This window comes from Ochotona princeps, chromosome 10 (genome assembly GCF_030435755.1).
Source record: "Ochotona princeps isolate mOchPri1 chromosome 10, mOchPri1.hap1, whole genome shotgun sequence".
In the NCBI taxonomy this organism is placed as follows: domain Eukaryota; kingdom Metazoa; phylum Chordata; class Mammalia; order Lagomorpha; family Ochotonidae; genus Ochotona; species Ochotona princeps.
The window spans coordinates 23,342,506-23,367,788 of NC_080841.1; the positions used below are offsets into that span (position 1 = coordinate 23,342,506).

General features: G+C 42.1%; 1 protein-coding gene across 1 annotated transcript in view; it reads left to right on the forward strand.

Moving 5' to 3' along the window:
* The window catches only part of CENPF (centromere protein F), a 52,206-nt gene that overhangs the window by 10,496 nt on the left and 16,427 nt on the right, over positions 1–25,283 (forward strand). Inside the window, exons 6-12 of the mRNA XM_058669183.1 lie at positions 351–630; positions 2,239–2,441; positions 6,663–6,788; positions 9,026–9,154; positions 12,321–12,443; positions 19,253–19,388; positions 21,694–25,031. Coding sequence (XP_058525166.1) covers positions 351–630; positions 2,239–2,441; positions 6,663–6,788; positions 9,026–9,154; positions 12,321–12,443; positions 19,253–19,388; positions 21,694–25,031 — 4,335 coding nt within the window. The remainder of the gene's footprint in view (positions 1–350; positions 631–2,238; positions 2,442–6,662; positions 6,789–9,025; positions 9,155–12,320; positions 12,444–19,252; positions 19,389–21,693; positions 25,032–25,283) is intronic.

The window sequence follows — 25,283 nt, forward strand, 5'->3', positions numbered from 1 at the left end:
AGATGGAATGCAAAAACACAGCCTGACACAAACTGGAAATTCTGAGATGGGATGTAGGTGTCTCGGGAGGTGGTTTAACTTGCTGTGCTGAACACCTGCCTCGAGACAACCCATTGAAAAGGGGTTGGGCCCCCCTTGGGATTGGCTGACATATATGATACTAAGAAGTCTGAACATTAGAAAATGCTATCACTGGATATTGGAAATTAATACTTGCCTTGACTTGCTGAATGTTCTTGATATACAGTGCAGGGGCTAGCTTTTTAGAATTATGACTTTGTGTTTCATTTGGAAATATAAAACCTTGAGTAGTGAACTTCCAAAAGGCTCTGAAGAATCTGTTCTTGCAGAATGCCAGCCAAGCTGTTCCCCAAGCCACGATGAATCACCGAGACATTGCTCGACACCACTCTTCGTCATCTGTGTTCTCCTGGCAGCAGGAGTGGACCCCAAGTCGACTTGCATCCAATGCTCAGAACACTCCAGTTAGAAGAGACTTCATGTTTGGGGAACAAGAGGTCACTCCAAGTGGAACAACTTTGCAAAGAGGGAAGAGAGATGCGAACAGCAGTTTTTGTGATAATTCTAGCAGTTCCCATCTTTTGGATCAATTAAAAGCCCAGAATCAAGGTAATTTTTAAGTTGAATTAAGTTTAAGTTAGATTTTCTTGCGATAATTTTAGAGGTGCTTCCAAATGTTTTTGATCTAGGAAGTGCTTATGTTTTATTAGAAAAAACAGTGGTCAGCATCTCAGACCAGCTATCTTTTTGATAATGATAGAAGACATCACATTTTTAAAAAGGTATTTTATTTTTACTGGAAATTCAGACATACAGAGGGGAGGAGAGACAGAGAAAGATCTTCCATCTGCTGGTTCATTACTCAAATGGCTACCATGGTCACAGCTGAGCCAATGTGAAGCCAGAAGCTTCTTCCTGGTCCCCCATATAGAGTCCCAAGACTTTGTGCCATCTTCTACTGCTTTCCCAGTCCACAAACAGGGAGCTGGATGGGAAGAGGAGTAGAAGGGATGTGTACTTTTGTTTGAATTGAAAAGCTGTCCTGTAGCCTTTTCTTCTTTCTTCTTCTTCTTTTTTTAAATTTTTATTGGAAAGGCAAAGAAAGATCTGTTTGCTGGTTCACTTTCCATATGGCCACAATGGCTTTTGCTGAGCTGATCCAAAGCCAGGGGCCAGGAGCTTCTTCTGGGCTTCCCACATGGGTATAGAGTCCTAAGGTATTGGGCTATCCTTTACTGTCCTCCTAGGCCATAAGCAGGGACCTGGATGGGAAGTAGAGAAGCCGGGATACGAACCAGCACCCATATAGGATCCTAGTGCTTGGAGGTGGAGGGTTAGCCAATTGAGCCATTGCACTAGGCCCTATCCTGAAGTCTTTTAAAATAGGCTGTTAGACTTTGACTTAAGTTCCTAGAAGCAGGGTGAGTTTGTTTGTTCTGGTCTGCACTGTCCGTGCCGCCCATCTGGCTGTTTTTGTCCTGACCAGCTTTGGCCAGAGGTGTGGCATGTGTCCGCAGAATAGCTTTGCTCTGCATTGCCAGGTTGTCCATGAGGGAGCAAACCTGTGACCTTGGCTACTGTGCCTTGCTGCAGCTGACAGCCAAGGGTACCAGGTGGTGTTTTGGAATCCACTCTGTAGAATATGAAAATTTCCAGTGCTGTGATATATTGAGAGTCATCGTCAGTGTTCACATGTGAGAGCTGTCACACTGCCAGTGCCTTTGGAACCAACATTGTGTGTACGTAGGGAAAAAGGTCTTTGTTAATTTTGGCAATAAAAAACATTCGCACTGTCTTAGTCTGTAGTGGAGGTAAAGCTATGCGAAAATATAGAAGGGTAAACTTTCATCGCTTGATGATATTTTTGGACACAAAACAAGTAGTTTGTCAGTTTATAAAACCAAGTGTTAATCTTAACAAAGGGTGTTGAACATGATGTGTTTTTTGCAGCCTAAAACTCTGATTTTAGAAAAGTGTTTCATCTGTTTCTCTGAAAACATAAGAAAATACAGTAATCTGCCTTTTGTAGGTTACTTGAATACAAATGACAGTGGAATGAACCATTGAAATGGAATCGAACTGTAGAAGCTTCTGTGTTTAATTTAAATTGTATGTATTTGTCTCCCAAAGCTTTCAGAGTGGGGTTGGGTTAGTCGTAAGTTCTGAATATCCAGTGAAATCGTGTATGTTAATTGGAGTATACTTTTTGTTCTTAAGAGCTGAGAGGCAAGATTAATGAGTTGGAACAACGGCTGCAACAACAAGAAAAAGAAATAAAAGGCCAAGTGAATAAATTTCAAGAGCTACACCTTCAAATGGAGAAAACAAAAGTGGAATTAATGGAAAAAGAGAAGACTTTGAACAAAAACAGGGATGAACTGTTGAGAACAACAGCGCAGTATGACCAGGCAGAGGCCAAGGTATTTGACTTTTCTGGAATTATGAAGGAATCTGTTTTTATATAAGATTTGGACAAGGTGTTTTAAAATAAAGACCATTCATGATCTTTGCTGATAATGTACTTGGCAGTGTTGTTAGAGCTGGGCAGGGCTTGAATCACTCTTGGCTGCATACATTCCCAGCCGAGTAACTCTCAGGAATGTGTCTGTGGTTCAGGGGTAGTAGAGCAGAGGGTAACGTGCGTAGTTTTTGGTACAGGGCACCATGCTTGGGATAGGAAATAACAGCTTTCGTAGCGTTTAGTACACGTGACATGGTGTACGTGATCTACTTGGGGATCCGTTGTATATACTTCTTTTTTTTTTTTTGAAAAGATTTACTTATTTTTATTACAAAGTCAGATATACAGAGAGGAGGAGAGACAGAGAGGAAGATCTTCCATCCGATGATTCACTCCCCAAGTGAGCCACAACAGCCGGTGCTGTCCTGATCCGAAGCCGGGAACCTGGAACCTCTTCCGGGTCTCCCATGTGGGTGCAGGGTCCCAAAGCTTTGGGCCGTCCTCGACTGCTTTCCCAGGCCACAAGCGGGGAGCTGGATGGGAAGTGGAGCTGCCGGGATTAGAACCGGCGCCCATATGGGATCCCGGGGCTTTCAAGGCGAGGACTTTAGCCGCTAGGCCACGGCACTAGGCCACGCCGCCGGGCCCCGTTGTATATACTTCTGACATTGTACGTGAAGGCCTAGACCAGCCATGTGCTTGAGGGTTTTCTGTTCCTGTTCCTTGGCCCTGAGCCCTCTCCATGCTCCCATGCTGTACCCTTTCCCTTCACTCACTCACTCATTTCACAGTATTGTTTGGGTGTTGTCTCTAAGAGATCATGTTGTGGAGCTGGGCATGTAGCAGTGAGACAGATAAGAACCATTGCTCGCTGGAGCTTCATCTCAACAGGGAGAGGCAGAAATAACCAATGTCAGTAAGCAACATGGGCAGTGCAGTCTGCCGTAACGTGTGGTGGAAGATGTGGTTCTTCCTGAGGCCAGCTGGTGGTTTGATCGTCATGTTTGGATTGTGTTTATCTCAGCCTGGGCTTTGTCGAGCGGCGAGTGCCTCCTCTCTTCTCCCACTGCGGTGGGACATGTCTCCCTAGCTTTCTCTTGAACCTTCTATTGTCATTGCAGCCTTTTCATTGACACCTCGGACTTGGGGGTGAGAATGACACATGACCTTGCAAAAATGAACTCTCTCGGAGCCCTGGTTTCCCACGTTGTGTGCAAGGACAGAAGTACCTGTGCCACCTTCATTAGCAGGGATTTGAATCAGCAGTGGAGTGGCCAGGACTTGAACCAGTGTGTACATGGGGTGCTGGCGACCTAAGCAGCGGTTTAACTGACTACACCACAGCATCAGCCCCCTGAGAAAACCCTTGAGCAGTATGAGTTGTGTGAAGGAGCAATGCCCTGCTTTGGTCCGTGTAACTCTTCTTGCTTTCTGAGTTTGTAAAGGGTTTTTGGTGTTTCAAGTTGTAAGGACTTGAATTTGAGCCCTGGGTTTCACCACATCCCACTTGCGTTGGTTGTGAAACTTTTAATTACTATTTGAGCCTAATAAAAAATAACGTTAAGAATAAGTTTGTCACAGAGATATTATAAAGACTACAGTAATTTTGTAAAGGCCTTAGCATAATGTTTGCCAAATGGTGAGCGTAAAGCAATATAGATGTTATTATTGTGGCTTATTATCAATTTCTTAGTTAAGCTGGTTTTGGTTAAATTTTAGTCGGGTTGCCATTCCTATGAAGTAATACACTTTTTCTTCTTGAATTTTACATGGTTTGGGTGACAAGGTCACCCACTCTTGGTTCTATCTGGTATATTTGATGAGGAATGTTCTTATCAGATCGTTAGTTGAGATGTTTGCCCAGACAGTGCTGGAAGCAAAGCTTTGCCTGCCTTGCTGTTGAAGACACTCCTCCACATTCTAATGATGCCTGCTTGGTATTTTCTGGATTCCTTTTATCTCAATCAGCTACAAATTCACCCAGCGGAAAACTGATATCCAACTTTTTCTCTCATGTGCCTTGTAGACTGCCAAATGTGTTGCTGAAACAGAATTCTGCTGTTTGTTTTCTGAACTACCATCACAAATTATAACTTACATGAAATAGAGTTGTGCAGCAAGAAATCAATAATGTGTTTTTAAAAAATTTTTTTTTGCTTTAAAAACAATTATGATAACAATCCTGTAGGCTCTTTCAATAGCTTATTCTTCATTGGATATACTTTCAGGATTTTTCTCCTCCCAAATATTCATAAACTATGTGGAGTGTAAGGCTTTAATTCATTGTTGAAGTTGGGCACACATATTTCACAGATGAAGAACTGAGGTCCAGAAAGTCTGAGTGTCCAGGATCATACGCTTTTTGGGACTTTGTAAGCATTATGGAGCAATCATGACACCTAGTGGTGAGCTGTTCATGTTTAGGTTGTGCATAGCTGCTATCAGAATATCACCTAACACGATTTAAAATAAACGCTTTCTAAAGGCTCTTTTAAAACCGCCAGGAAAGCATTAATTGATTTGAGGTTGGCTTGGAAAATGTGTTGCAGTTTGGAGCAATGCCAGTAGAGGGCGCCGAGGGCTCATTGATATGCCTTGACAGTATGTGGTTGGATTTTTTCCCTCCGTGAGATTTGTGTGCCATCAAAATTTTGGATCATTTTTTGGATAATGACTTTTGTCTGAGTTGTTTACCACGTTACTCCCAGTGCATAGAACAGTACTTGAAATATAGTCGGTTTTTACTAAATACCTGTTGAATTCATATTTGTAATTATAAATAACCTCTGTATTGTTTTTTTCTTGGACATTTATTAAAAAAGTCAGGGAGAATAGGATAATCGCAAAGGTGTCTTAATGTCTAAAGGAGTGGATTAGTTTGAACCGCTGACTTGAAAGTCTACCTTTTTCAAAAAAATTTTGAGAGGGGAAGGAGGGAATAGTGAGGGGTGGGGGAGAGAGCGTGCGTGCACAACCCGTCCCATGGTTGACGCTTGGATGTTCATAACGCACAGGGCTGAGGCACGCTCAGGCCAGGAGCCAGGAGCTCAATTAGAATGTGCCACATGGGTGGCAGGGACCCCCCTGCCTGAGCCATCACCACTGCCACCGGGGTGCACGTGAGACAGTAGCTGAACTTGAGGGTGTGGCTGGCACTCAGATGCCAGCCAAAATGCCCTCCAAATGCCCTCTAGAAAACACTGCCCTTTGGTACTTGCAAAGTTTAGTATTTGTAAAATAGTTCATAATTGATCAACATGTTTCTTTTCATTTTTTTTAAATGCTCGGTTTCTGACTGGTCTTCTCACAAATTGTTACATAGTATTTCCATTTCCTCTGGATTTCAATTACATTCTTACAATTTCTAATAGTTGGAAAATAGACTCTGGAAGAATCTTTAGGGAGAGTTGCCAAATCAGGGCACACTTCATTTGGAGCAGGGGATTTTTCCCCACCGACCTGAAGTTGATTTATTACTCCTTGGGTTTCCACAGGAGTTTCATAGGGAGTTTTAGGATTGAGCCCATGGGGACAACCACACTTGAGCACTAAGACCATTTTGTGCCCACCTAACTGTAGAAGAGCGTCTCCCATTTCCAGGTGGTTCATGTTTTCAGAATGACTGGGGACTAGCCAGCGTGGCTGCAGGCCGAGGACTGTTCGCAGTGTGCCAGTGGCAGCTTCGTTACCGTCACCGGGATGGTTTCTGAGCGGTGCTGGGAAATTTTGGAGGTTGAAATTGTCAGTGGCACCTTGGTGGGAAGAAAGATTTTAATATTTAAAATTTCTCATAAAATTCATTGCAACCCTCTGGTTGTGCAACAGCCCCTCAGTGCCCTAGGTCAGCACCACGGCCTTGCACCCCCTCAGTCCAGTCCAGCCAAGTAGTGGGGTGGTTGCTAGGTAGCTGTCCGGCTTCACAGCACAGATTATGAAATTTCTAATTGGGCTAATGCGTTACATCCTTGCTAATAGAAATGCACATTTTATATGTGCTTTACAAGTGGTTTCAGTAGGTGGCTAATCCTTTTTAAGTTTGCTTTTGATAAAATAAAAATACAAAAACAGTGATAAACTTGGAACTAGATCTGGGGACTAAGATTCTTTATTAAACATGACATCTTTGCTCCTTTTCTTGGATAATTTTTGTTTTGTATTGAACATTTTGGTCTTCTCTTAGTGTACTGCATTGGAACAAAAACTGAAAAAACTGACTGAGGATTTGAGTTGTCAGCGACAAAATGCAGAAACTGCCAAGTGTTCTTTGGAACAGAAAATTAAGGACAAAGAAAAGGAGTTCCATGAGGTAAGGTAAATGCGCTCCCGAGGACTGCGGAAGAACCTTTGCGGGCACGTTAGAGCTTCATCATTTAACATGGGACTGAGAGTCTATTCACACGAATGGGTTGAGAGCATTATTTTCCTTCATATATTTTTGTGACTTTTTTTAATTGGAGAAGGGAATTAGTGTGTGTTTTCATTTGTTTGCGATTTGATACTTAGTAGGAAAGGATCGTGTTTATGGTTTCACTCACTTGGGTCTGTTGTGATGGAAAGTGAATCAGGTCTCCAAGTTGTTTTTATTTATTTATTTACTTTTTATTTTATGATACAGTTTAATTGGCTCTGGGAATGTCCCTCCCCCACATCCCCGTCTCCTGCCTTACACTGCTCCCCCCATGTTATTATAGTAGAATAGTCCTACATGAATAGTCCTAAGACAACCCCAAAAGGACAAATATCATATGTTCTCCCTGCTATAAGAACTCTCCTGCAAAGTATCAGCAGCCCTTTCAATACTGTTTTCGCTACATCTCATGAATTTTGATATTCTTAAAATTTTCATTTCTTCAAAAAATTTTGTTCTTATTAATTTCTTCACTGACTTATAGGTCATATAGTAGCATTATTTGCTTCAAGAAGGTTTTTTATTTTCTTTCATCAGTGACACATTGGCTATTCAGTAGTGTGTTATCTAACTTCATGTTGTTGTGAGTTTCCTATTTTTATTCCTGTTGATTTTGTTTTATGGTTTTTCATGTAAGGGGATATATAGTAACTGTGTAATAGAGACTGTCACATCCAGATGTGAAGATACAATATGGTAAAGCATCTCTACTTCCAAATCAAAGATGGACTCCCAATGAAACTTAAACATGTCTTGACAACAGGCTGGTGGACTCTCTGCCACTGTCCATTCCTGCAGTGTCAGGACAAATCAGGTAGTTTTTACAAGCTGAGTTGGCTAACAAAATACATAGATTGTATCATGGTGGGGAAAGAAATTGGTAGTGAATTAGGGTTGAAAGTGTGAAATCCTAAGTACTACTGCCAGTTCGCTTTTTTTTTTTTTAAGATTTATTTATTTTTCTTGAAAAATCAGATATACAGAGAGGTGGAGAGACAGAGAGAAAGATCTTCTGTCCATTGATTCACTCCCCAAGCTGCTAGGCTATTGCTAGACTTCTTTCAAATGTTTTAGACTGAAAGTGTGTCAGACTGATTAAGGGGTATACTCTCAAAGAATGACTGGAAATAACTGGGATTCTTCCATGAGTATCATGGACCATCCACTCATATTTCCTGTCCCAAATTTAAGACCATTGGAAATGGTTTATAGTTTTGATATTTTTAAGTTTTGATTTTAAAGATTTATTTATTTTTTATTGCAAAGTCAAATATATAGAGAGAGGAGGAGAGACAGGGAGGAAGATCTTCTATCTGATGATTCACTCCCCAAGTGACTGCAATGGTTGAAGCTGCACTGATCCGAAGCTAGGAGCCTGAAGCCTCCTCCAGGTCTCTCACATGGGTGCAAGGTCCCAAGGCCCTGGGCTGCCCCTGACCACCCTCGCAGGCCACAAAGAGAGCTGGATGGGAAGCGGGGCTGCTGGGATTAGAACTGGTGCCCATATGGGATCCCTGCGTGTTCAAGGCAAGGACTTTAACCGCTAGGCCACCCTCTGGGGCCTTAAGTTTGTTTTTAACTGACACGTTAGAAATCTTGGGGTACCATATGATGTTTGCACGTGTGTAGATGCGTAGTGTTCGCATCATGTTGAATGCATCTCCTGAAACAATTTTCCTTATGACAAGAACATTGAAAATCCTTTCTTTTACCTTTTTTAAAAAATGAAACTATGCAGTATGTTGTCATTCTCTGTGCAATGCCTGCTGGGTGTTGATGTTTTAAACCTTGTGTTGGAGTGTTTGTGACTATTGCAGCTCAGCTCTTCTCACCTGCTTCTGACCCTCCAAGTGGAGTTGAGTAATGTGCAGGTGGGGTGAGGCAGGGACAGGCTTGTTCCCAGATACTCAGCTGATGATCTTCTCCCCCAGTCCCGATCCCTGGGTTGGATTACTGATTGCTGGAACCAGTGCTTGGACCGATAGCATTTATCATGTGGTAGAGAGGTTGGCTTGCCTGCCTTCCTGTTGTCTCCAGCTCTTTGATTATGTCGTGGCTTAGTAGGGTGTTTTTGTCTGACCCTGGGATTCCTATGTTAGCTTGGTTGGTCAGAGCACATGTCCTTTGTTTTGTAGGAGCTCTGTCGTCAACAACGATCGTTCCAAACGCTGGACCAAGAGTACACTCAGATGAAAGCGAAGCTTACCCAGGAGCTGCAGCAAACCAAGAAGACATACAACCTCCTGCAGGCAGAACTGGAGAAAGTATGGCTGTCCCTTCACTCCTTTCTCCTCAATACTCCCCTCTTTGCTTTATACTTGTTGTTTTGGCGCTGTAGCTGACCTGTGATACCTTCAAAAACAAAGAGCTCTGTCCTCATTTCCCTTGCTTATCAGAGACGGGCAAGCACACTACACTCCTTTTGGCTGTTGGTTTTCTCATCTCGGGAAAAGCAGGGTGTGAGGTAGGATTGCACATCTGTAAGACTGTAGAGGGTCTACCCTGTTCTGGTAAGAGCCAATGGGAACTGACCCAAGTAACTTATGCCTCCAAATAGTGAAAGCACTGAATAGCCACTTCATGTATTAAATATCTGAGAAACAATCCTCAGGCTTCACCTTTCATCCACATGATGATGACAGCTCTCAGTTTACACCACCTGCCTGGGTGCTGGTGCTGAACTTCAGGCCTGTGGCCTTGTACTTGGTATTGGCTTTGCATAGAAGAGACTCCACAGACTTGGCATGCTAATAGTTGAACTCCTGATGTGTTTCTCAAACCTGCTTCTCCCTTACTCTTCCTAAATCAAATAAATGGCAATCCTATCCTCCATATATCTAAGGTCAAACTATCATGTCATTTTCAGTTTTTTCTCTTATGCCTTAAGCTAGTACATTAAAACTGCCTTAATTTGTTCATACATGCACAGATTTGTGTATGTATCTGTGTGTCTGTGTATGTGTGTATATGTGAAGGTACTTAAGAGTTTTCATGGGAGGACCAGCATTGTGACCCAGCAAATGAAGCTGCCCCTGACAATAATAGAATCCCATAAAGAGTGCCAATTTGAGTTCAGGGTGCTCTGCTTCCCACCTTTTTTTTTTCTTTAAAGATTTATATTATTTGAATGGCAGAGTGTTATGGAGGGAGAGAGAGAGAGAGAGAAAGGGGTCAAGCTATCATCTACCCACTTGTTCGTCCCAAATGACTACAATAGCTAAGACTGAGGCAGGCAGGAGCTAGAAGCTCCATGCAGGGGTCTCGTGCCAGTGACAGGAACCCAGGTTTATGGGCTCTCATCTGCAGTCTCCGAGGCATGTTAGCAGGAAGCTGGATCCGAAGTGAGGGTGCTAGAACTTGATCTGGTACTCAGGTATGAGTGAGGTGTCCCAAGCGAGAGCTTAACCACTGCCACAGTACCTGCCTGCAACATGGAAGCACCGCTGGATATAGCTTTTATTTAAAAGGCAGAGTTACAAAGAGAGGAAGGGAGAGTCTAATCCATTGCTTCACTCCCCAGATGGCTGCAATGGTTGGAGCTGGACTCGCTCAAAGGAGCCACGAGTTTCTTCTGGGTCTCCCACTTGAGTATAGGGATTTAAGAACTTGTGCCATCCTCTGCCTCTTTCCCAGGTGCATTATTGGGGAGCTGAATCATAAGTGCAGCAGCTGGGACTTAAACCAACATCCATAGGGGATGCGGGCATAGCAGGCAGGGGCTTTATATGATATGCCACGACACTGTGTTTCCCCTTCCCCACATTTTTTAAAGATTTATTTGAACTGTGGAGTTAGAGAAAGAATGAGAGGCAGAGGGCTCATTCTTTTCTTCACTGAATCACTTTGCTGTAGAGGGCGACACGTTTCATAGTCACCTCAGTGTCTCAGGCATTCATCTGCTGTTGCAGCTCCATTTCTTTTCTTTTTTTTTTTTTTTTGCTTTACGTTATAGAATTCAAGATTTACTGCATAGTCACTTTTTAAAAAAATAATTTTCTTAGTTGAAAGACAGTCACAGAGAAGAGACACAGTGAGAAATCTTCCACCTGTTGCTTTAGTTCCCAGACGGTCACACTGGCCTGGATTGAGCCAAACCGAACTCAGGAGCTTGGAACTTCATCTGAGTCTCCCCGGCGGATGGCAGTGGCCTGGGTATCTGACCATCTTTCACTGTCTTCCCAGGTGCATCCAGTGGGGAGCTGGATAGGAGTGGAACAACTGGGGTTCAAATCAGCACTTGTTTGGACTGCTGGCATCTTGTAGGTGGCAGCCTAAAGGGCTGTTTCACAACTCCAGCACCGAGTCTCTTTACATTCCAGATAACACAGTGTAGGACATTTTGGCCTCACTTGGAGGATCGTGTATGGGGAGTGCAACGAAGTGTTTGGGGGGAGCTGGCATTCACTGACGTTGGATATGTGTGGCGCTCTATCTGGAGTGCTTGGGGCAAACTGCTCCTCTCTCCAAGCTGGGTCAGAATCTCTCCAGCGCCTCACTCAGGACAGAACACTAATGGTTTAATGTGTTTCATCCAAGGCCTTTCACAAATAATATTTACAAATGTTCAAGTGTAATTGAAGCTTGTTTCTTTTGCTGCATTCTGCAAATTAGAGTTACTGTTTTAGCTAAAAGGGAATGTTGTTTTGGGTGAGGATTTTTGTGGTTTGTTCAGCCATTCCCCTACTGATGGCATTTAGGTTGGTGGTACGGATTGACCGTAGGACTGCCATCCTGAGGATGCCGGCCAGGTGTCTGGGTGTGCCTTGGTGTTGGTACAGGACTCATCTCTGGAGGTGAAACTGCTGGTTGCATGAACCATATGTGTTGGACATTTGACACATCCTGCTGGATTTCTCTACAGGAACTCTAGCAGCTTATTTTTCCACCATGTGAATGAGAAGTCCTGTCTGCATCTTATCCTGGTTTACTAGCTAAAAAATGAAAGTTGTCCTTTTTTTAGTTCATTCATCTTTGGAATAATTCCTTTTAGTAGTCGTTTGTAGTGTCTGTGCAGTTTTGTTGCTAAATATTGTTCCCTCTCACTTCTTGAATTGTTTTGTTCTTTTATAAGTTGAATTCTAGATATCCTTAGTATTATTGTTGCATTAATGATGGTTATGACACTTTTATTCTTTCATGGATACAGAAAATGTGTTTTCCCAGCCTGTTAACTTCTAGAATATTGTTTCCTATTTGACTTTTTTTAATGGTTATATTTTTTCTTTGTGGCTTCCTCCCCAACCCAGCCTCTTCTATCTCCTGTGCTATTGCAAAGTAATGCCAGGCTCGCATTACCCTGTTTTTAAATTTGATATTTAGCTGTGACAAATTTGTCTTAAGCAAAATCTCCTTAATTCTTAAAATCCCATGTTCTTTTTATTCATTTAAAAAGTAAAGGACATTCAACGGCACTTTTGTGTTTCTCTGTAGGGCACATCAGTAAAGCGGGAGCTGGAAAAGCAGCTGGGTGAGTTGCAGCAGAAGGTCCAGAGAACTGAGCAGGCGCTGCAGGCGAGTCAGAGTCAGGAGGGCGAGCTGAGGAGAAGCAGCGAGGTGAGTCAGGGGCTGTCCGTGTTTCTCAGCCTCCTTCTTTGCAGCACCAAGCATGGGCGGTGAAGAATTCCCACACTGTTTGCCAGGAGTTTACTCTGGCTGTGTGTCCTCTTCTGTTTCCCAGAAAAAAATTGATATTAATATTACAAAGTGTTCTGTGCATTCCTATGGCATAGGATGTGTTTATTTTTCCACTCGGCATTCTAATACAGTTACTAACAACTGGTTAGTGGTTATAGGAAAGCATGGCTTGAATTAAGAGCACATGCTCCTTAGACTGTGTTAGACCAACAGAGAGGTGCAAGGATGGAAGAAAGAATGAATTTTCTCATGGTTGATGGGTGTATTATTTAAAACCCTTTCTCATGGGTTTCTTAAGACTTTTGTTTTGATGAAAGTCAGATTTTACAGAGAAGTCTTCCATGCACTGGTTTAGTCCCCAAAGGGCCACAACAGCCAGAGCTGAGTTGATCCAAAGCCAAAAGCCAGGAGCCTTTTCCAGGTCTCCCATGTAGGTACAGGGCCAAAAGGACTTGGGCCAACTTCCACTGTTTTCCCAGGTCATAATCAGGGAGCTGAATTTGAAGTAGTGCAACCGGACACAGACTGGTACCCACATGAAATAGTCTTTAGGCGGGGCTTAACCTGCTCTGCCATTGCACCAGCCGCATGGGTGGGTTTTTTGGGTCATTCAAAAGGCTTTTATAAGTGAATAAGAGAATGACTCAGATCAAGGATTTCTAGATTTAAAATTCTTGTGAAACATCAGATAGCTGTGATTCTGTTATTCTGGCTTTACCGGTGAGCACTAATATTGATGCTCTGTACGTGAAAGCCCTTGTGGCATGGTTTTTATATATTTGTTTTTATTCTGCAGAATGTGAGAGGCAGTCTCTCAAATTGCATGATCTGAGAGGGTGCCCTGCTACTTCTATTGATAAGATTGTACCCCGGGCATCTTACTCTGGCTTGTCTCAGCATTTGTTTAGTGGCCTGGAGTTGATATTAAAGGGCTTAACCAAGTAGCATTAAAGGACAGTTAATAGACTGAAACAATTTCAATAAAACCATCAGTCAGCACTGTAATTTAGGAAGGGGCCCAATGGAGGAACCGTGCAAGTTTCTTCTCCATTATACATTGCACGAAAGAATATTTTCCCACTTTAAATATTCTGTAGTCACTCCTTAGGCAGTAAAGATTAAAGACAGTAAGGATTAAAAAAAAAAATACGTTGTTGGGGTCGGCATTGTGGTAAGTAGGTTAAGCTGCTCTGCACTGCCAGCATCCTGTATAGGCACTGGTTCATGTCCTGGTGGCTCCACTTCTGATTTGACTCCCTGCTGCTGGCCTAGGAAAAGCACTGGAAGAGGACTCGTGAGCTTGGGAGATCTAGATGAAAATCCTGGTTTTGACCTGGCCTGATTCTGGCCACTTTGGCTACCTGGAGGGTAGACCATTAGATGGATGATTTTTCTGTCTCTCCCCCAACCTCCATAACTCTTTCTAAATACATAAATCTTTAAAAATTCTCTTTAAAGAGCAGATACTTATCCATGTGAGGAATGGCTAAATGTTCATCCTCATTTCTTTGCAGAGTGTAGCATGCTTGGAAACCAAGCACATCTGTTGGTAGCACAAAGTTGATTGCAAAGGAGCAGGCTGCATTGGGAAATTTAGGCTGGAGTCAGGGACCACAGCTCTACAACCAAAGTGACTCCCATCAGATGATGGTTCCATCAGCAAACGTTTTTAAATGGAAGTGTTTGTTTCAACAAAACAAATGTTTGCCTTTTGGCCAGTGGGGACCAACTAACAGATGCTTCTGCTAACATTTCCACAGGCAGACTGGCATCGAGCTCTTCCCTCTGTGAGCCTCCCTTTCAGCCAGGAGCTCTCCTGCCATCGACTGGCTGCCTCGTAGAAACATTTTGTCAAACAATCATCTGGTTAAGAGGGTCCAAATACTTGTAAAATTGCTTGTCTGGCCAGGGCGCAGTAGTGACCTGGTCATCGTCTCGCAGGTGCCTTTGAAGATCTGTTCATCCCCCCAAATTCTGGCTAATCAGCTGTAGACTGTCCAGTAACTCCAGACTCCACCGGGTCTCAGTTTTCAAATGAGGGCAGTTGAGGGTGTCCCCAGCACAGGGCTTGGGAATGAATTTAGTGTTTGTCTTGTTTATGTTCGTGTTTGCTTATATATTCTTTCCGGAATAACATTAGTATTTCAAAGGGTTTTGCTTGTTTTTGCATTTTACATTGGGGTCAGATAAGTGGTTTACCCAGTTAGAGTGGTGGTTTAGTTTAGTGATAAAATGGTGGTGGTAGTTGTAGAAGGCGCATCTGCACTGCTTTTCTGCTACCAACTTGCTGTATGATTTTGAGTCAGTGACTTTGAGGCTGCCCCTTATCTGCCTCCAGGCACAAATAAAATTCTCTCTATTTCAAGACATGTCAATTATTAAATTAAATACATGCATGAAGTGTTGGGCACAAGTTGGTTATTGCAGTGTGACTGTTCATTGCTTTGGTCTTTGCAGCTGTTAGGATATTTTGCTGGGAAGCGTTACCTACTGTCACCTACAGATAGAAAATCATGACAGGCCATTACGGATGTTTTGGGTTTACAATTTTGCCCTACCACTTCTGGTATCTTTACCTAGTACAGATGCAATGTAAAAGTAAATATAAACAAGTTCAGCACACTTACAGGATTTGCCAAAGTAATGTGACAGTTGTCCTTGACTGCGTGTGGCACACTAGTGTACTGCTCACAATAAAAAACGATCGCTATTGAGAATGTGCTTTGCAAGTCCAATCAAGGGTAAAGTTTAACATTTAATACCAGAGTGAATGGCATATCTAGAAAAGCTGCTCCTCTGATGTTGAGTGCCAGCACCTGTAGTGTTGGGGTTTGGCAGGGAAACACCATTATTTGATGGGCAGGATGAGGGAAAAACTTGCTTGGGGCTCTTTCCAAGAGTAGGAAACACTTAGTGCTGCACTAAGTGTTCTACAGGACTTGGCCGGGCGGGCAGCAATGATGAGGTAGAAGGAGGAAAATGCCTCCTCTGCATCTACCCTTGTTCATGCGTATAGACTTGGCCCCTGGCAAGGGACATATTAAGCTATATTCATGGATGGGATCATGAAATGCCACACAGTATCTGAAATTTGTTTTGTCTGGCCCTAGGAAATGATGCCTCCCTTGCTACTCCTAAACAGAAGTTGATCTGTGTGGAATTACTTGCTAAGCTCTAGTGCTGGCTTGTGGTAATAGGGATTTCTGTTGTGTTTTTTTCCAGAGAAGTGCCCAGTTTCACAAATCATATGATGATGCAGGAGATGCCTAGGAGAATATATCTTTGTATGCTTAACTCATTGTTGATAATGAGCTACCCAATCAAGTCTTAAGTGGCTGTAGCTTTGTGGAAAACTAATTGCTGATGGACGAAAGCCTGCACATCCATTTTCAGATGTTCATTTTCTGAATTCTGGCCTTTTAAAATTCTTGGGTTAGTCATAACTGTGGCATTATAAGCCTGCTGGGTCCAGGGTTGGCTGAATATTTCTTCGTTAGAGACAAATATTTACGAAGTTAATGCCAGAGTAGAGAAGGATGTTAATCTTTCCATTGAGCTTTCCATCCATTTAAATATCCTGTTATGGACAGAGATGGATAGAAACCAACAGATTCATGAACATCAATTTCCCCTCTTTCCTGATTCCTTTTCTGCTTTTTCTTACGTTTTTGTCTACTGGGATAAACCCAACTTTGTGCACAGTGTCTTCCTAGTTTTGACTTGATATTTTTTTTAAAGGTCAGCATACTTCTTATAATGTAAAATGCAGCATACCAAGTTAACCCATTTCCATTGTAGTTACTCTTTGATGTTCTCATTTGCCTGATCTTAGCATTGTTCATGGAGATCTGGTTACTACTAAATTTTGGGAAGAAATGCCATTATTAATGCTCCATTACTCTTGTTAAAGTATTTTAAAGGCGTTTTTATTTGTGATCTCATTTGAAAGGCTGTTTTTCTGGGCCTGAATAAAATAGTTTCTACAGTTTAATAATGATGATTTAAATCAATAGTACTGTGGTGCCTTTCGTGATCATTCCTTGCAAAATTTGACACTAGCTGGTGTGTTTGCCACTCACTTTTGAGATCATCTGAAGAGGCCCTTTAGTTTTGATTGATATCTTAATTTGATAGAGCATGGGTTTAGCTGTGGAAGGAAGAAGGCAGGATCAGGACACAGGAGGCCGAGGAATATAATAGCTACAACGGACTCTGTCTGCTCTTAATGATGAAACGAATGTATATACACGAACAGAGCAGTTGCCAGCAAGTTTTCAAGTACATTCTACCAGCCAGATTCTCCCTCTTCTTGAATTTGGCTTTGCTGCATCAATGCCCATCTGCCGGTAGTAACCAGACTGATAATTGAAGGCAGCCTTCCAACAAGCGATGCCAGGGCCATCTGTTTTCTAACAGTGCAGTAGGATTTTGGAGGATGGGTCGTAATTGTTTCTTTAAGATTTAACATTTTCCCCGTATTTCTCAGAGAGATACTTGTAACATTTTTAAGGTGCAGTTTTAAGATAAGTAGCTTTATACATTTTTTTCCCTTCAAAAATGTGATCCACTTGGTTTTGTCAGTTTTCAATCATGTGGGCTAGTTCTCTGTGGTCCAGAGTGGGGTATGTAATGTTTTTGAACTATTACGTATCAGTGACTAAAATGAATGAAGTTTAAGTCTGGACAGAATGGTTGTGATGTTTAGTCTGGGAGGCTTATGTAGTTAGTTAGCAAAAATTTTTATTTGGAATGTTAACATGGCTTGGTTTAAGATTCAGAAAAACTTAGATTTCTCTACCGAATATAATAGAATTGCATATATGTTTCTGCTGCTTTGTTGAACACTGATGCCTGGGTGTGGACTTGATATGGTACCTGCAGAACCCGTTTCTACGCCTAGTAAACCCAGATTTCACATCTAGTGTTAGTTCTGGTGCCTGGACCGCAGCACACCTAGTGTCTCTTTGGTATTTTGCACACCCTGGTATGCGCTAAGGGACTGCTGTCTCGTCATCCCTTACTGGGGCAGGTATCTTGATGGCAGTGAGTCTGTCTTATTTATACTTAAAATTTCCTAATATTTCATTGTTGGTTAAAAAAATGATTTATTTGAAAGGCAAAGTGATAACAAAAGATCTCTCTCTGCAGGCTCACTCCCCAAATATCTACAACAGCCAAAGCTAAGGCCAGGTGAAGCCAGAAGTCAAACACTCCATCCGATCTGCCTGAGAGGCAGAAAGCCACTATGTAGGCCGTAGTGTGCCACCTCTCGGGTGCATTGACAGGAAGCAGAGTCAAAAGTGCAGAGTACCCAGGACCTCATCAGCCCCAGGCGACTGGGCAGAGAACCCAGGGCCTCATCAGCTCCAGGCACCTGGACCATCCATCTTCTGCTCTCCCAGTCACGTTAGCCAGGAATTAGTTCCTGGCTGATGTGCTCCCTGTGGGTGTCTGAGGCAGCAAACTAACTCTATGCACCACAATACTACCATTGTAGATTTCCATGGTAGGTTTTCTTACTTATTGAAGGTAAGTTTGAACATAAAGATGAAGTTTCCCCTAACGACGAACCTTAAAGTGGTTTTGTAATAAAAAGTAAAATCTTGTCATATGATTTTTTTTTTTTTTGGTTAATACATCAAATCTTCCCAAGTTTATGTTCTATCATTCAAATCTGATAGGAACTTGGGAGATTTTATTGTTGTGGATCTTACAAATACACTTTTTCTTCTGTTCCTCATTAATGGGCATATGTGCTGTCTGAAAGTTTTTTTTTTTTATTAAAAAAAAAAAAGAATCACTTGAGGGCCTGGCACAGTAATAGCCTAGTGGCTAAAGTGTTGCTTTGTATGCCTGGGAGCTCATATAGGCAGTGGTTCATATCCAGGCTGGTCCACTTCCCATCCAGCTCCCTTCTTGACCCTTCACCCACACGAGAGACCCAGAAGAGGTTCCTGGCTCCTGGCTTTGGATCGACTCACCTCTGGCTGTTTGTGGCCGCTTGTGGAGTCCATCTTTCTGTATCCTCTCTCTGTATATCTGCCTTTCCAATAAAAAAATCTCTCTGTATATCTGCCTGTCTAATAAAAAATGAATAAATCTTTTTTTTTTTTTGAAGGCATTTGAAAGGCAAAGTTACAGAGAGAAGAGGAGAGTTAATCTTCCAGCTGCTGATTTGCTCCCCAAATGGCTCAGCCCTGGCTGTAGCAGGCATTTGGAGTGAACCAAGTAGTTGAAACAATTGGTTCCCACCCCCTTCTCCTCTCTTTCTTTCAGATTTATTTTTATTTTAAAAGCAGAGTAACAGAGGAGAGACGGAGAAAGGTCAGTTCACTTCTCACACGGCTGTAGTAGCCAGAATTGGCCTGATCCGAAGAGAAGAGACTGGAACTTCTTCTGGGTCTCCTCCTACATTGAGGCAGGGACCTGAGCTGCTGCTTTCCAAGGCGATAATCAGGGAGCCGGATCAGAAGTGGAACAGCCCGGATATGAACTGCCACCAACACGGGATGTTGATGCTGCAGACAGGCGAAGCCCACTGTGCCATGGCCCAGCTCCAGTTTTTCTCTCCATTTCAAATCAATAAATGAAGAACAGTAACAAGAGAAAGGGACTGTGTGATCCTTCCTCTAATGAGATACATAAACATTTTTGTCAGGAACCCTTGTGAAGCCAGAATTTGTAATTTGGTGAGCATTTGATTGTAACCAGTCTGAATGTTTTTTCAGGACTTGAAGAAGGAAAATGGGCTGCTGAAGAGCCAGTCTGAGCTGCAGACGCGAGAAGCCTGCCACCTTGAGGAGGAGCTCAGGAAGGTCAAGCAGTGTTTAAACCAGAGCCAGAATTTGGTTGAAGAGATCAAAGGTGCGAAAACTTAGTGTTTTAGAGTTAACTAGGAGTTCTTCCCCAGGAGGGAAGGTGGATGGCATCAGCACAAAAGAGAACGTTACTTGAATTCTCCACAGATTCACCCAAAAGGATATTTGAAGTTGATGTGGAGTTCTCCCTCTTCCACACTTTAGTTTCCAGCGTGATAGTTGCACATATTTTAATTGGATCATATTGAGTCCCCAAATGCCTGGTTTGCAGCACTTTGAAACCAGAGGGTAAATATTTTCCACACAAAGCAAAATTGTTGTTCTGTCTCTCACCCGGGAGTGCTGTTCTTTGGGTCTCAAGTGTGTTTGTTGGGTATATCCAGACTGCTCATCCTGCTCGTTACTGTCTCCCTTATAATGGAAAAACCCTATATTAAATGCATGTTTTTTAAGCGCTTAATGGCCATTGCTTGTTGGTGACTTGCTTGACTGAGTGATTTTATTACCTTACTTTATTTCCAGAGAATTATGCTATGTGTACCAGATGACTCTACCATTTGTCCCATATTTATTTATTTGTTCCATATGTCTTTATCTTACATTGATTTTTCTTTCCTTGGGTATTTGCACATCCAGAGTGTCTTTTTTTTTTTTTTTTTTTTTTAATTTAGAATGTTTTAACTCTGGTCTGTGATGTGTGTGCCACACTTCCCTTATTTTGCTTTGAAAATTCCAGTCTCCCTTAGATAACTTTGCATTTTTCCATGGCAACAGTTAAAAATGCCTGTATTTAGTCTCTTGAAGGAAACTGTAAGAGAAGGAATCAGTGTTGGTCACAAGTGTCATTGTTCGGGATCCTTGAAAGCAAAGTAAATTAAAGCCCCAGTGACAGTGTGTCATTAAGTCTTCACCTCTCAGTAGTGGACTGGGATGATTGGATTAGAAACACGTACTGTTTTCGTTGTGTGTGACATCTGAGATCATCACACATCCCACCCATGTCATCTGTGGTTGGTGTTGTCAACTTGTCTTCTCTACTTGAAGAATATGAAGCCTTCCCCTCGCTGTTGAATGCAAATGGTGTGGTTAATCCTGACAGGGAGGATCTGGTGGGTACAGTAGAGTTGTTGAGTAGAAAACCATTGGTTTGTGGTATTTGAGGAAATTTCATATTTTCCTGTACAGACAGCATCCCCACTTGAGGGGGTGAGAGGGTGAGATGATGGGTGCTGTTGCTCCTCAAGAATATTCAAATGCAGACCTAATGTAACATCCTGGGTTTTTGGTTAAACTGATGAAAGAGCTGTTTTGTTTTCTGAGACGTGGGAATTTTCCAGAGGTTGGGCTGGCATTTGGCCTGCCAATTATCATGCCCATATCTCATGCTGGAGTGCCTGGTGTGAGTCCCAGTCCCACTCCCAATTCTTCCTGCTAGTGCTTACTCTGGAAGATAACAGGTGATGGCTCTGAGAGTTGAGTCCATGCCATCTGTGGAGGACACCTGGACCAATTCCTGACTCCCAGATATTTGAGGAGGGAACCAGTTCATGGGAACTGTCTGTCTGCTTTCAAATACATGAAGAAAGAAAAAAACCTTGTGAACAATTACTATGGAGACAAGTGGGATATTCTCACTTCAGTGATGTCTTGTCCTAGTTTTCTCTTTTTGAGTAAATATTCCCAAAGAATGGGAAAATACACAAATGTAAACATATAGTAAGATAGAGAAGAAAAATTCAAATGCTTAGGAAAAGAATCTCTTGGTATTTTATATGATCACATCTAAGCTTATAAGAAGAAAATTAACTGATATGTTACTTCCTTAAAGTTACCATTTTTAAATTTAAAAATTAAAAAATATGTATTTGAAAGGCAAAGTTAAAAACAGAAAAACAGAGATCTTGTATCTACTGATTTACCTCTCAAATGCTATAGTGGTTGAAGCTGGGCCAGGCTGAAGCCAGGAGCCAGCCCATCCTGGTCTGTCCACATGGGTAGTAGGGGCACAAGTACTCGGACCATTTTCTGCTTTCCCAGATACAGTTGCAGGAAGCTAGGTTGGAAGCAGAGTCCCGGGATTCCAACTAGTGATCATATGCTATCCTGGCATTGCAGGTAGCAACTGAATGTGCTGCACCGCAGCATGGCCCCAAAGTAACCATTTTTCTTATTGTGTGTTAGTGCATATAGTTAGGTGATCCCAGGGGCATCCTAGCAACCATGCGGATTTTACAGACAGGGCTACAGGAGCTATTAGTTTGTTGGAATTTTCTTTTTTCTTTATATTATTTTGAGAATTTGTAATTCTCATACATTAAGTATTTAAAACTTCTTGTTTTGTTTTTCAATAGCCAAAAATGCCTCTCAGGAAACCACGATAAGAAATCTTCAGGAAAAAATAAACCAGCAAGAAAACTGTTTGACTTTGGATAAACTGAAGCTTACCTTGGCTGACCTGGAAAAGCAGCGAGACTGTTCTCAAGATCTCTTGCGGAAACGAGAGCATCACATTGAACGACTGAACGATAAGTTAGCCAAGATCGAGGAGGAGTCTCACGCTTTACTGAGTGCTTTGGAGTTAAAAAAGAAAGAAAATGAGGAATTGAAGCAGGAGAAAACTGTTTTCTCTAGTTGGAAAAGTGAACATGAGAAACTTGTCAGTCAGATGGAATCAGAAAGGGAAAGCTTGCAGAGTAAACTCAATCAATTAGAAAGCTGCCTCAAGACACAGCAAATAAAAAGTCACGAGTCCAATGAGAGAGTCAGAACATTGGAGATGGAGAGAGAAAACCTGAACGTTGAGATCAGAAACCTTCACAATGTGATAGACAGCAAGTCTATGGAGATAGAGACTCAGAAGCAAGCTTATGTAGAACTACAGCAGAAAGCCGAGTTTTCAGATCAGAAGCATAAGAAAGAAATAGAAAATATGTGCTTGAAGACTTCTCAGCTTACTGGACAAGTTGAAGCTCTGGAACACAAACTTCAGTTATTTTCAAGTGAGATGAAGGCTGATGACCAGTGCTACCAGCGCATGTGTGATGAGTGTGAGAGCCTTCAGGATCCTTCGTTGGCAACAAGTGAGGATCGTCGGATAAGTCTTCTGGCATGGGAACAACAGCCTGCAGTGACTAAGTCCTTTGAAAAGGTATTGGGAGAACCAGGAACTGTGCCTTCTGAAAGAGATGAGTGCCATTTAGAAGCAGACCAAAGTCCTAAAAATTCATCCTTCTTACAAAATAAAGTCATTTCACTTGAATTTTCATTAGAGTCTCAAAAGCGGATGAACTCAGATCTGCAGAAGCGTTTTGAGGAGTTGGGGCACATCAAGGGAGAGATAGAAGAAAACCTCAGTAAAGCAGAGCAGATGCATCAGAGCCTTGTGGCTGAAACAAGTCAGCGCATTAGCAGATTGCAGGAAGACACTTCCGCTCATCAGAATGCTGTTGCAGAAACTTTGGTTGCTCTCGCAAACAAGGAAAAAGAGCTGCGACTTTTGAATGACAAATTAGAAACCGAGGAAGCAGAGATGGAAGAGTTGAAGAAGAGTAATCGTTTACTTGAAGACTCTCTAAAGGAGCTGCAGCTCTTATCTGAATCCCTCACCTCAGAGAAAAAGGAAATGAATTCTGTCATTTCTCTAAATAAAAAAGAAATAGAAGTGCTGACCCAGGAGAATCAGACCCTCAAGGAAATTAATGTAACCTTGAGTGAAGAGAAGATAATCTTGCTCCAAAAAAGTGAGAATTTGTCAAACTGTATAGAGGAAAGAGAGAAAACTCTGTCAGAGTTAGCTGCTCAGTACCAGCATGAAAGACTTACTTTATTACAAAGATGTGAAGAAACTGGAAATGCCTTTGAAGATCTCAGTGTAAAATACAAAGCGGCACAAGAAAAGAACTCGAAATTAGAATCCTTGCTAAATGAATGCACCATTGTCTGCGACAGCAGAAAACATGAGTTGGAACAGCTGAAGGACACGTTTACAAAGGAACACCAAGAAATCTTGACACAATTGGCTTCTGCTGAAGAACAAAACCAGAAACTGATACTGGAATTGGAGATGGTGGAGCGGCAGCTGAGATCTGAGATGACAGATCTCCAAAACCGTTCCAAGAACGAGGCTGATGGATTGAAGCAAGAAATTATGAGCTTAAGGGACAGACAGAGTCAGATGCAAAAGGAAGTTAATGACTTACTGCAGGAGAATGAGCGACTGAGTAAGTTCAAACCTCTGCATGAGCATCAAAATTTGGAATTGGTCCCAGTTAGGGATTCTATGAAAGAGAGAGAGAATGAAGTAGGTAGCTGTGGTTTCCAACTTCCAATGGATCTGGAACTTAAAGACATTCCCCGAAACAGTGTGGACAGTTATTACACACAAATGATTCAGTTAGAAGCTATTATAAGAAATCCAGATTTTAAGCTTCAACAAAGTGAAAAGGAACAACAGTGCTTGAAGCACGAATTACAGATAGTTAGAGGACCAGTAGAAACTGCAAATGTGCAGTACTGTCAGTCACGAGAAATTAGTGACCTTCAAGACTGTGAAGTAGATGCAGAAGGAAAGTGTATTTCAGTGCCCCATCAGTTGTCAACAAGTCAGAGTGACAATCTACACCTGCAGTGCTCTCTGCAGACAGCAATGGACAAGCCAGGGAATCCGGAAAAGATGAATGACATGCTGGTTGAGAAACATGAACTGAATGATTCAAGATCAGAATGTGTCACAGCAACTACTAAAATGGCAGAAAAGGAAGAGAAACCAGTAAATGAAGATAACATATTAAATGATGTAAATGGTTTTCTTCAAGATAAATTAGTGCAAAAAAGGCCAGAAGGTAAGTTTAGTGATCAACAAAATGAGCAGAATTATACGTGCTTGAATCCTTTGGATAATTCCTATGAGAGCATGACATCATCCAGCAAAGAAATCCCAATACACTTTGCTGAATTACAGGACATAGTCTCATCTCCAGAAAGGGAACACAGAATTTCACGTGGTCACAACTGTCAGATGAGCTCTGAGATGTCAGAGCTCCAGTCCCGCGTTGACTGCTCAAAGACAGAAAGTTCGGTGTTGCCAGTGAACCTGAGAAACTTTCAAGGTGACTTGACAGAAGAGATGAAGCTGGGACCTAAGGAGAGGTCGTTCTTTGGCCATAGCCCCAGGCTTAGCAATTTTGGAGAATTGTCTTTTTGCGAAGAACAGACAGGACAGTCATTTCATCTGAATAACTTAGATGGGAGTGTTTCAGCAAACCTGTCTAATGTAGATGAGTTATCTTGCTGCAGTGTGCAGGAGAACCTGACCATGGGAGAAGCCCCTCTTGCCCCAGTGAGGACTGTGGAAGAGCTTGAAACTCTTTGTCACTTGCACTTGCAGTCCCTCAAGAATCTTGAAGGGAAAATCAAAAGTCAAGGGGTTATGGAAAATAAGGATATTCAAGAGCTTGAACAGTTACTGAGGGCTGAAAAGAATGGACTTGCCTGCCTTAGGAAGCAGTGTCTGTCAGAAAATGAGCAGTGGCAACAGAAGCTGACCACTGTGACTTTGGAGATGGAGGCCAAACTGGTGGCAGAAAGGAAGCAAACGGAACACTTGTCCCTTGAACTTGAAGTTGCACGGCTTGAGCTACAAAGACTGGACTTGAGTTCTCGGTCTTTGCTTGGTACCGACCTAGAAGAAGTAAGTACCTAAGATTTATGTGCTGTTTCTCTGTTTACACATCTAGTGTATGTACTCAATACATGTTGAATTGAAATCCATATGAAACCTAAATTAGAGTATTTTTAGTGTTTAAGGAAATAAAAGGAAAATAAAAGAACTTTTTTCCAAAGTAAACCAGAACTTTGGGGAAATAAATAACAAGATTTGAGGAATAAATTTTTTTTATAGTAATCATATTTAAATGCTGTTATATGTACACTTCCTATGATG